Source organism: Nicotiana tabacum, chromosome 9, assembly GCF_000715075.1.
Source record: "Nicotiana tabacum cultivar K326 chromosome 9, ASM71507v2, whole genome shotgun sequence".
Taxonomy (NCBI): Eukaryota; Viridiplantae; Streptophyta; class Magnoliopsida; order Solanales; family Solanaceae; genus Nicotiana; species Nicotiana tabacum.
This window is the reverse complement of record NC_134088.1, coordinates 16,864,690-16,877,562: the sequence shown is the minus strand read 5'-3', so window position 1 is coordinate 16,877,562 and position 12,873 is coordinate 16,864,690. Positions and strand designations below refer to the sequence as shown.

General features: G+C 36.1%; 1 protein-coding gene across 2 annotated transcripts; it reads right to left on the bottom strand.

Annotated features, from left to right (window-relative positions):
- Window positions 1-699: 699 nt before the first annotated feature.
- On the bottom strand, window positions 700-8,262 carry LOC107825643 (translocase of chloroplast 90, chloroplastic-like). Of its 2 annotated transcripts, none has more exons than XM_016652520.2 (3): window positions 7,778-8,262; window positions 6,477-6,608; window positions 700-3,420 (listed from the first exon to the last, which is right to left on the bottom strand). In XM_016652520.2, exons 2-3 carry the CDS (start codon window positions 6,601-6,603, stop codon window positions 1,157-1,159), a joined length of 2,391 nt encoding a protein of 796 aa, XP_016508006.1. In that variant the 5' UTR covers window positions 6,604-6,608; window positions 7,778-8,262; the 3' UTR covers window positions 700-1,156. The 2 variants fall into 2 exon arrangements, with proteins under 2 accessions (XP_016508006.1, XP_075077588.1); XM_075221487.1 differs by having other exon boundaries at window positions 6,477-6,647; window positions 7,778-8,199.
- Window positions 8,263-12,873: the final 4,611 nt, after the last annotated feature.

Below are 12,873 nucleotides of genomic sequence, written 5' to 3'. Positions count from 1 at the left end.
TGTTTTCATTATCTATGTGTTCAATTATGTTTTGTTTCTGGTTAATTGAAGGGATCTCGATTAACTGTAGTGTCATATCTTATACTCCCTCCGGTCCACAATAAGTTTGGATGTTTTCACACAGATTAAGAAATCCATCTTTTAACATTAATTAACAATGAAATTGACCATATTAATCTTTACTATCTCTTCACATAAACACTCCTAACACATACTCCAACATTATTTACTCCAAGGGCAATGTAGGAAAAAATAAATTAATTCATTCTTGAAATCTAGAAAAATCACTTATTTTGGACCGGAAGGAGTAGTACCTAAGAAAGATTACGGATTAAATTATTGTTGAACACTTGGGAGTTTACGGTTTCATGTTCTATTTCACTTCCCGATGGAGGTTCTTTTCACCCTTCCCTCACAGTACTACTTCTCTATCAGTCACCCAGGAGTATTTAGCCTTGCAAGGTGGTCATTGCTGATTCACACGGGATTCCACGTACCTCATGCTACTCTATCAGAGCATAAGCTAGTGATGCTTTCGGCTACTGGACTATCGCCATCTAGGGTGCAATATTTGGGCTGCTTCGCCTAGCAGCATGACGGCTGTATTGCTCTCCCACAACCCCGTTTTCACGGTTCTGAGTACTTGAGAAAGATTAAATAAGAAAGATTGATGTTATTGCTCAAAGAACAGAAAAAAACTGAAACTAGAAAATGCATCAATTAATTACCCTTCTGACATCAGAATGAGGATCCTGCTAGCTTTCCGAAGCTAATTATTACAAAAACCGCAGAAAACTTCTGTATGCTCTCTAAATTACTACTATACACTTATTATTCAGATACAAAACTACAGCCATCCCAACTTTGCCTGACAAAAAAAAGGTGTCTTTTCACCTATCCTGGATTTGACAGTATTGGACTAACATCAAAACATAGTGACCTTTGCTCACTGCTGTACTCTTGATGGAAACCACCATACTATAAATATGTAAGTCATTTTTTTCAGCAATTCAACCCTTGTCATAAATATGTAAGTCATTTTTTTCAGCAATTCAACCCTTATCGGTAGAAGTAGGAAAGCGCCTCCTCGCCTCAGAGCCCTACAGGTCACTCCTAAACAAAAAATGATAGCCCCCCTTGAACTGAAAGGAAACATTCATCCCGCTTCCAGGGAGTCTCCAACAAGTTGGTCATTTCTCTTTCTGCGAAATAGGGCCCTGACGATCGAGAAAAGTGCAATAAAAGCTACTTCCATGTACTCGGAGCTGCTTGTCTTGATGGAAACTTGACCCATATTCCGGTTATTGAGGTTTGCGCTAACTGACATGTTTGTACCTCGGCTCACTCTGAAGTCAGTTTGCAAGTTTCCGCTCAACACTGTATCTTTGTTAAGAGAGAGAACTGTCATCGAGAGACTCAGACTTTCATTTCTCACTGGGTAATCTTTTCCTCTTAAAGTAGCTCCAAAGCTTCCGCCATAAGCCGCTTGCCCAGCACCCCCCATCCGACCAGCATTCACAGTAAACTTCAGTCTCTTTCCGATTGAAAAATTATCTTCACACTTGGTACCAAGAAAATACTTATCCCCAAATGGTATTACAGAAATACCGCATTCAGTGACATTATTTCTTAAGTTTCTTACCTTTGCACTACTGTGAATAGTGCAGATCAGCTCCTTGTTGGCAGATTGAATATCAAGACCTACCGCATAAGCAGGCCCACCTGGATTGGTGAAAGCTGCAGCAAACTCAGATTGAATACTGAAGTCTTGTTTGTCCTTGCTCATTTGTCCATTGACTGAGGCAACGACGTTTTTTCTTATTTCTGCACTGCTCTCCAGGTTAATGCCATCAAAGCTCACATCATGGTCCCATCCATTGGGATCAAGGACTGGTCGTGCAAGCCACTGTTCGCTGGTAATGAGACACCTATATCTATGCACAGGGCAATCTGAATCGAAGCTTGGCGGAATAGCCATATCTGGCAACAGAACGGGCTCTGGAGAGCCCTCTTCTTGTTTATCGGACTCGTCATCCGGGGCTTTACTCTCACTGGAAGAAACTCTCTTTTCTCTTCGCCTACGAGCTTCTTCTATCAGTTGTTTTTTCAAATAGAGGATTTCCCGGTAGTCTAATTCGTCAAGATAATCCTTCTTTTGGGAACCACTCAACCTCTCAAACTGAGACTTGGTCAGTATCCGAATAGGAGGTAATTGATCATATTCATCTTCATCATCCGAGTCTAAAAGAGGAACCTCATCAATTTCATTCTCAGCTCCGTTATGCCTTACCTGAGCATGATGCTTTAGAAAGGACGAGAGAAGATGTGGAAGAGAAGGCAATCGTCCTACATTTGATGGTCCCACCTTTAGGCTGTCTTTAAAGTCCAATAGGGTATTAACATCACTTAGAACTTTGGTGCAAATGCACAATAACATTAAGTGGGACTTCCACGCCTGCCCATTAGGGAGAATTTTCTCTCCGGCATTATTGGTTTTGCAATTGGGACCATTCTCCACCAGAACTACAGGATTTTCAAGCTTCGTATCAGAGACTGCCTGGTGAATATAATGTTGCACCAGATCTGTGCAGGTGGTGACGAAAGATTCATAGTTAACAGGATATCCATTTATCCCTTCGGGAAGATTGAAGGAAGAATGAGTCATGACAAGGATGGTATTAAACCAAATTGCAGGACCAAAGACTTCTGTTATAAGCTTCAACAAGGGGAAATCACTATAGCCCGTGTTGATCAAATCCAGGCGCTCAAAATACAGTACCATGTCAGGTTTAGATTTCCTTAAAAATCGTTTCACAGAACGCAAAATCTTCTTGTTTTTCCTGACATTACCCAGTGAGGGAGACAATAAACCAGGAGTGTCAATAAACGATACTCTGATGCCATTTACTGTTCCCACAATCTCTTGAATACGGTCAGTAGCAGGCTTGAACGCGTTAGTTTTTGCTCTTGATTGGTCAAAAATGGAATTTATGGTTGAACTCTTGCCTACTCCAGTTCTACCCAGTACAAGGATCTTAAATGAGAAATCCAATTGTGGTCGGCCAGCAGCTTCTTGTTCCGCTGCTATTACACGTGCTTTCTCAATTTTAAGATTTGCCCTTTTCAAATCTGATTCTCTTGCCCGTATCAGTGATGCCAGCTGGATCCGGTATAAGACCTTTGATACCAGAAGGTTGTCCTCGGACAGGCCAAAACGTTTAAGAAGCCGCAAGAACTTAATCTGGAGGGCTTCAATCTTTACCACTGGACTAGGCTTCTCATCGACACTACAATCTGACTGAAAAGACTCCTCCACTATCCGTTGCTGTGAATGGAAATGATTTGTATTCTGCTGATTATCATTGGAAGATTGGATTGTATTGGCTAATGCTGTTGTTGTAACCAGATCAGCAGTGTGAGCTGAACCAAAAGAAGAAAAGAATGGCATCAATGATTTGAGACAACAGTTACAGATGAGGAAATACTACAGTCAATTAATTAACAGTGAAGTGCATATGAGCCAGTGTTATTCTACAACATTCAGAAGATGCTTCCAAAACCATCCACTATTCATTTAACTAGAACGATAAAGTCCAAAGGGATATGCGACAGTAAGATGCTATTTCAGTTGACACTAACTAGAGTGTCCATCATAACAACATTTACTACACAACAGGCAACAACAACAACAACAGCATACCCATATTATCCCACTTTACTACACAACAGGATCTGCAGGATATGTATATAAGCTCTCTTTTCAACAGATGAAACATTGACACATGGTTTTATTTGCTGTCATTGTCAACAATAATTCTGGTCTCTTTGTGCTTCTTTTCATTTTCGAATCACTTGAGATTATGAGGAACCACAGATTTTCGAGATACTAAAATACTTTGGCGTAGTAATGGTATTTAATTTATTACTTATTAGAACAAAAGAGAGTGACTAATCTATTAAATGCGTAAAATATGCCCTAAGAGCAAAATTTAACGAGTCATAGCAGTCACAGTGTACAACTGCGATGAACCGTTGAACTTCAGATACACACACATTAATGGTCTACATAAATAAAAAACACACAACCACATACGACAAAGCTAAAGCTGTAAATGTCACAGTTATTGTGATCAAAAGACTAAATAACAAACAAGGGATGTAGGAGACTGTTATTTGATAAACAATGATTGCGACGACTCCCTCTCTTTGTCCTTCGACCACCCCCTTTGTAAAGAAGACAAATAAACAAATAAATAAATAAGCTACTTTCTGTCAAGAGTTGAAAAAATCTCCTGCGTCCACGAACTTTGAGTTATATTTATTATTTCTACTTCTACAGTTCTAATATATGCATTTGATAATATTTGATTACGCAGTTCCAAAATCTACAGATTTTGTTTTCAGAAAATGAATTACTTCCTCAATCACAATTTATATGACACTTTCTATTTTGGGAATCCCCAAAATGTTTGACAGAATTCTCTTTCTACACAACTCTCACTTCTTCCGAAATAGATTTCTGGAAGGAAAACATCCAAAATCTATTTCTCTCGACGTGATGTTTTCTCTCTCAAACTATTTTTTTACCATTATTTTATTTCTTTACAATCATTAATATAATAATTAATATATATGTCAAAACTTCCATCTTAAACTCCAGGATTCAAGTACCATCATAAATAATAGATTGGAGGGGGTGCTAGATATCTGGAATCTGGAATCAAACTGAATATCAAACGACTTTACCCTCGTACTCCAAAATGGGAAGGAGTAAATGTTAAGTTGGACACAGCATTTGTGCTTGGCAAAAGCCAAAATTTGACGTTTATCTATATTAATCAGCACAAGAATAGTAAAAAAGTGCAGTAAACTAATGAAATAGAATGAGTTTCATTTTAAATCACTTGTCTAAATTGTAGCTGTAATTTGCCTTTTCGACCTATATACGCTTCTAGTAGCAAACCAGTCGATCTCCAGGAGGATGTTATGACTAATTTGCGGTGCTCAATGATATTAACGATGGTTATATAGAGTATAAATTAATAAGTTGCTCTCCTATTTCAGCCGAAGAAGAACTACAATCCCTGAAGCCTAGGACCATTTGAATTTATTACCTTCTATAATGTAACAAACCTACTCTACCTGAACAAAAAAAGAATGTAATAAGCCTACTTCACCTGAACAAAGATAAAGAACGTACCAAAACCTATAAAGCCTAAAGTAAAATGGCATTACCTTACTAGAAAACAATTAAAAAAACTTAAAAATTAGTTACTCGAAAAAGTTATCCTATTTAAAAATTAGTTACTCGAAAAAGTTATCCTATACTCCTTGTTGCACGAGGGGGCAAGATTTGGAGTCAGCTTCAGAAAGCATTATATTGGACAATGTAGAACATCATTCAAAAACTGGGGAGATCTCAAGTAGATTTCTCACTTCTACACTACAATTTCTTTTGCCTATTTTAAAGAGAAACAATCGGTACTTCCTTTGAGTTTCTGGTTGTATATCTAACTTCTAAGAGCTGAAAACCAAACCGATTAAGCAAATAAAAATAGAACCTAGCATAAACCCCACTTGAATCCCAAATGCTGGAAAAGTAATTAAGTAATTTCCTTAATCTTAAGCCGTTTTTTCTTCCTTTCAATTTTGAAGTTATCCTAAATAGGGAATTACTTCGTGGCACAAAATTTCTGCAACTTCCTCTATTCTCAATATTTACCTCTACTTTGCCGATCAAGATTTCGCAATTCCTTTTTTTTTTTTTTGATAAAGAAGGTTTAGCCATTTCATTAAGAAAAGACTTCAATCCAAAAATCACATACCAGCTGGTTGTTATTGTTAAAACTCTAAGCGGCCTGATTCTTCACAACGAGATGCTCCTTGCACCAACATTGTGGCTCTTAGCCCATGAAAACAACTAGCAAGCACACAAACTATCATGCGGGAGGGTACCGAACATTATAAATACACTACATGTTTTCAGGTCAATGTGCTATTACTTTTTGGGAAACTAAAATATATTGAAATTAACAAAAAAGTTCGCCGGGTTGTGAACTTGTCAGAGTTCCTAAAACTGATATATTTATTTAGAAACTTTTTCCAACCACCAAAACTTTAGTTTCACCCGTTAATAGAATCTATAAAATATAACCAAAAACCAGGTCATTTGGTTAGCTCTCTTTACAGCGGAGCACCAATTCTTGCGTAAACCTTCAGAAGATCTATGTTTAAGAGCATAGAGCAACTTCATCAGCTGGAAAGTCTACATCGAACTCCATAAAAAAAATTAGACATACTTTAACTACTGTATATACCCAAGAACACAAAGCAAAAACCACAGGAAATTAACTATGGAAATGGTGAAGCTAGAAGCCAATCAAAACACTGTTGCCACGCTAACATACAATTATATTCCAGTGAAATGGAAAAAAATACAAGTGAACAATTTATTATAGCACATAATGGAGAAATACCTGGGTGATCAAACTCTTGATCAGGATGTTCCTCAGATAAAAAGCTATCCGATGCTAAAAGTGGTCTTGATGAGGCTACTGACTTGGATATCAACTGTGACAGGACCCAGTCCTTCAAGCTCATCATGTTTTCTGCACAGAAGGACAAGAGTTTTCACTATATAATTCAGCCTGCCCATTGCAGCATAAAAAGTTAGGTGGAAACACCAACTGAAGATGTTCATAGAATTGCATCATCGGAAGAAAGTAATATCATACAACAATAAATAGACTTATAGAGAAATTTCTAATATATATCGAGATTGGACCTGTTTGGTAAAGAGAAGACCTTCGAGAATAACAAAAAAAGGGACAATGTTCAATTGGAATGTGAAAACGTGACTAAGTTAGTCCTAGTTACTTTTCAAGGCACAGTGAAGGGGGGGGGGGGCTCTTGAACTGCTTGAATGAGAATACTGCGTCAAAATAATTCCAGGATAATTCAACCAAATTATTGGATCGAAAAAAAAGATACAACCAAATATGGTGATTCCCCGTATTTTGATCTTGTTGATCAGTTTCCTTTAGACTAGTATTTCACTCTAATGTTTCACAGTTGCAGAAGTGTAGGGTAAGGTTGTATACACCAGACCCTGCACATAGCGGGAGCTTAGTGCACCGAGCTATCTTTATAATATTTCAGACTTGCCATTTATTTGAACGGTAATATTTCCTGCATAAACCATACTGACATACTAATCACGAAACATCAGCCACGAAAAGAATAAGAGTACCTAGAGTTTTATTTTTGAGATACCAAAACAAAAAAATTGAGTGTCTTAATCCAGGCATTTTCCTTAACCAAACAACAAATACACCACCACCAAGTCAACTATGCTTTACTAGAACAAGGCAGCTTTCTGAAAAAAACTTGCATAGAAACAAATACAACAACAATAATTTTTTACTTTTTTGTTTGATGATGATGGTGTCTAGGCCAGCTTCCATGCACCTCGACTATTTTACCGAGTAACTCTGACTAGCACCTGTACTAGGTAATTGTGTCCACTAAGGCTTGGATAAAGGAAGAAATCACTTAGTGTTTTTTGTCGATATTGACCTACTTCATTGACCATTAGGCCAAAACCCTTGGGTGCTACAATACAACAATAACAACAACTCATTTCAATCCTAAACTAGTTGACTATATGAATCTTCAAAATCCATTTGGACAATTTCATTGCAAAGAAACAAGTAAGAATTCATAAAATTAACATCCAATAAAACGGAAAAGAGAAAAGAACACATGGGTAAACACATACCTGGTTAGGACTTAATTCCAATCACCATTGAACAAGAGCTTCAAAATTACAAAAATGACCAAAAAATACAAAAACCCAAAATCCCAGACCAAGATTCTACTTTTCTGGTTTATTTACTGAATTAAGCAAACCCCATTTGAGAAAAATCAAGATAAATCAAAACCCAGATGCTAAAAACTGGCAAATGGAACGAAATCAAAGGGTAGGAAATTGAAAATGAATTGGGTATTCTTGAAAAAAGATAGAAATGGGACCTTTTATACCATACTTAGGAGGGAGTTTTAGAATTTGGTTCGTGGATCGAAATTGATTTTTGGGGAGACACGGTAGAGGGGGGTTTTGGTTTTGGTTTTTCAGATAAGACAATGACGATGTTGTATTGATTCTCCGCCCTAAAAATTTCCACATTTGGTTGACAAATAAAAAATGAGTTTTAAGTTATGTGCATTATAAATTTTTGGCACCACTTAAAGTTAAGTTGATTTATAACAATAGCCAATTCTTAGTATTATAATCACTTGTTTGAATGGTTGTTGTGTATCATTTGATAATGCATAGTATTGTATTTTACAGTATCGCTTTGATATATATAATATTTGAATAGATTGTATTGTTTGTGTTGTTTCATAATGTCATACACCAACAATATAAAAAATAAACTTATAATATTATAAAGAAAAAGTAAGATACAAAATAAAATTATTATATAAAAAGGTAGGGTAAATGATAAAATAGAATTATTCAATAATAAGGAAGGGCAAGATGAGTGAAAAAAATAAGGTAGCGACGCGACTACACCAAATCGGTCGTTCCATAAAGTGATACTTTTTGTCATTACATACGACGGATTTAACGATACGACACAATAAAATTTAAGTAACAATCAAAACAAATATTGTATTTAAAGTAATAATATGATGCAATACAACAGGTAACAATCATCCAAAGAAGTTGTTATGGTAACCTAAAAATTAGAATAATAACCTAAGAAATTAGAATAGTAACTTATTAAAATAAATTTAATTATACCGATAATATAAAAATAAAATAATATTGAGAGACACTCTTTTGGTTGATTTTTTCTTTATTTTGTCTAACGTTTTATTATTTAAACTCGCTCTTACATATGTCGTGTGCAAAGTGATAGCTATAAGTAATTACGATTTAAATAGATTAAGATGCCCTTATAAAGATTTTTAATTATTATTTTCCTGTTATGATTCCAAATTGACTCCCTAAAGAAGAATCTAAGAAGAACCAATTTTATTGAGTTGAGTTCATGTGATTTTCAAACCAATTCGACTCAGTTGATGGGTATAAACATAAGTAAGGTTTATGATTTGGTGTTGTGATTTATCATTAATATTTTCTAAAATTTTGGACATTACATCCTTGAAACAAACATCAAAAGAATACATATGGTTTCGAAAAGTAAATACTTGTATTATATTATACCATATTATACCAATAACGTGTAACCAAGTTACTTAACAAAATCAAAGCAAGGTGGACAAAAATTCAAGAAAGCAAAAACAAGTAGAGTCTCCTCATTTCCTAAGGAAATACATGTTTTAAAGTTCATATATAGTGTTAAAGTTAGAAGAAGATTCTATGATATTGTATATAAATAGATGTTAGGATCGGTAAATCGGGTAGTGCGAAATTTAGCCAAACAATGTTATAATGATAATAACAAAGACAATACAAGTTGATAATAACGGCGTTTAAAGAAGATAAAGAAGACACAAATTTAACGTGGTTCGGTCAAGGTGACCTACGTCCACAAGCGGAGAGGAGCAATTTCACTATACCAACAAGAGTACAAAAGAGAGTACAAAATTAGAGTAAATACTCTAATTAGTCCCAAATATCCCAAGAGAATAACCTCACAAGATCACTCCAAAGAAAGGGTTCACACAAGTATTTTCTAACACTCACTCTCTTACAAAATACTCTATAATAAAATAAAGGATGAGAAAGAAAGATAAGAGTGAAAAGCTCTTGAATTGGTGTGTTTTCAAATGAGGAGAAACTCTTCTATTTATAACAACAAATCATTGGCCTAATAGTGTATATTATGTCATGACAAATGTCATGATCCACAAATTTTGTTATAGTGGATATTATTTTATGGCAAATGTCATAAAAATTTGGCCTACACTTGAGAAGAAGCCAAATTAATGGTCATATTACAAATCTCCACCTTGGCCTAATTTTGGCTTATATATAGTAAATTTGTTCCACCTTCTCCGCAAAAACCCCAATGGAAAAATCATTCTTCATGAATGCCAATCAAGTTCAGGCAAAGCTTAAACTTGGACACTGGAAGAGGTTTTGTGAACATGTCAGCAGGATTGTCTCTAGTGTTGATCTTCTGAACATAGACTTTTCCTTCAACAATAGTTTATCGGATGAAATAATACTTTATATCAATGTGCTTCGTCCTCTCATGATACATCTGATCTTTAGTCAAGTGAATGGCACTTTGACTATCACAGAAAATGGTAAGACCACCTTGATGTGAACTGAGTTCCGCAAACAAACCCTTCAACCATAAGGCTTTTTTGATTGCCTCGGTCACTGCCATATATTCTGCTTCGGTAGTAGATAAAGTTACTATATGTTGTAATATAGCTTTCCAACTAATAGCGCAACCACCGATGCAAAATATATAGCATGTCAGTGATCTTCTTTTGTCAAGATCACCTGCATATCTGAGTCTACAAAACCAACCAAAGTGTTAGTATTTATCCCAAACTTCAAACGTATATTTGAAGTACCTCTCAAGTATCTGAGAATCCATTTCACAGCCAGCCAATGTGCTTTACCAGGGCAAGCCATATACCGGCTTACCACGCTCACTGGTTGTGAAATGTCTGGACATGTACAAACCATTGCATACATAATACTGCCGATTGCACTGGAATAAGGAACATGTTCCATGTACCTCTCTTCTTACTCTGACTGCAGGAACTGAGCAGCTGATAACTTAAAATGAGCAGCAAGAGGGGTACTAACTGGTTTAGCATCTTTCATGCCAAACCTCTCCAAAACTTTCTCCAAGTACTTCTTTTGGGTCAGGAATAGCCTATTGGCTTTTCGATCTCTTTTGATCTCTATGCCAAGGATTTTCTTAGCTGCTCCCAAATCTTTCATCTCAAATTCACTTTTCAGCTGACTTTTTAAATTGTGAATTTCTGTTAAATCCTTAGCAGCAATGAGCATGTCATCAACATAAAGTAATAAGTACACAAATGAACCATCATTTAACTTCCTGAAGTAAACGCAACTATCATACATGCTCCTCGAATAACCATGACCCAACATAAAGGAATCAAATCTTTTGTACCATTGTCTTGGAGATTGCTTTAATCCGTACAAGAATTTCTTCAACAAGCAAACATGATTTTCTTTTCCTTCAGCTTCAAATCCTTCGGGTTGATGCATGCATATTTGTTCCTCAAATTCGCCATGTAAGAAAATTGTCTTAACATCAAGTTGTTCTAATTCCAAATCATATATGGCACCGAAGGCAAGCAAGACACGAATAGAGATATGTTTAACAACAGGTGAGAAAATATCATTAAAATTAACTCCTTGTACTTGACTATAGCCCTTTGCAACTAATCATGTCTTATACCTCGCATCTTCAACCCCTGGAATGCCATCCTTTTTCTTGAAGACCCATTTGCAACCAACAATTCTTTTTTCTGGTGACGGTTTCACAAGAGACCAAGTACCATTCTTGTGGAGGGACTCAATTTCTTCATTCATTGCAATCAGCCACTTGGTTGAGTCAGCACCAGAAACTGCTTCTGAATATTTTGATGGTTCTCCAATTTCTTCAGTTTCCTGTGCAACTGAAAAAGCAAATGCAACATAATCTCCAAACCTTAATATTTGTTTACCTTCTCTTCTTGGTCTATGTTTGGCTATAGAATACTCATCTTCTTCTGGTTCAACTTCAGGAGTCTCAACTTCAGGAATTTTAGCTTTTGTCTCAACTTCAGGAGTTTCAACTGTATTTTGCTCCAAAGTTAATGAGCTTGGCTCAGAAGGAATGTCAATCTCAATCTCCACCTGGTTCTGTGTACTCTTTCCTTTATATGTATTACAAGAACTAGAAGTCTCTTTTCTAGAATGTAACATAGAGGATTCATCAAACGTTACATCTCTGCTAATTATAAATTTTGGTGTCGTGGGATCAGGATACCATAGTCGGTATCCTTTCACCCCATATGCATATCCAAGAAAAATGCACTTTTTAGCCCTTGGCTCTAATTTTTCATCATTTACATGCATGTATGCAGGGCAACTAAATATCTTTAAATCAGAATAATTAGCAGGAGTACCTGACCACATTTCCTCTGAAGTCTTAAAGTTCAATGGTGCAGAAGGAGCTCGGTTGACAATATAACAAGTTGTAGAGATAGCTTCTGCCCAAAAGGCGTTTGTCAACCCAGCATTTGAAATCATACAACGACCTTTCCAAAAGAGTTCAATTCATCCTTTTTGCCACACCATTTTGCTGAGGTATCATTCTCACAGTACAATGTCGAGCAATTTCTTCATTCTTGCAAAATTCGTTGAATTCATCATTACAAAATTTCAAGCCATTATATGTTCTAAGCCGCTTAACCTGTTTTCATGTTTGCTTCTCAATCAAAACTTTTCATTATTTGAAATTTAAGAAAATATCACTTTTATTTTTCAGGACATAAACCCAAACTTTTCTTGAATAATCATCAATGAAAGTTAACATATACCTAGCACCACTTTTTGATGGGGTACGTGAAGGACCCCAAAGATCTGAATGAATGTAATCCAAAGTACCTTTTGTTCTATGAATCGCTGGAGATTTGAATCTGACTCTTTTCGGCTTTCCGAACACACAATGTTCACAGAACTCCATATTTCCGGTACTTTGGCCATATAAGAGACCTCTTTTGCTGAGGATGAAAATACCCTTTTTACTCATATGCCCCAATCGCATATGCCACAATTTGGTGATGCCAGAATCTGATTTATTTGATATTGAAACTGCAGCAGCACCTGTAACAATAGATCCCCAAAGAGTATATAACGTACCAGATCTG

Coding starts and splice junctions, on each gene's coding strand:
- LOC107825643 (XM_016652520.2), bottom strand. CDS start 6,603: ATGATGAGCTTGAAGGACTGGGTCCTGTCACAGTTGATATCCAAGTCA. Junction 3,421..6,476: donor TCAAGAGTTTGATCACCCAG/GTATTTCTCCAT, acceptor CTTTTGGTTCAG/CTCACACTGCTGATCTGGTT.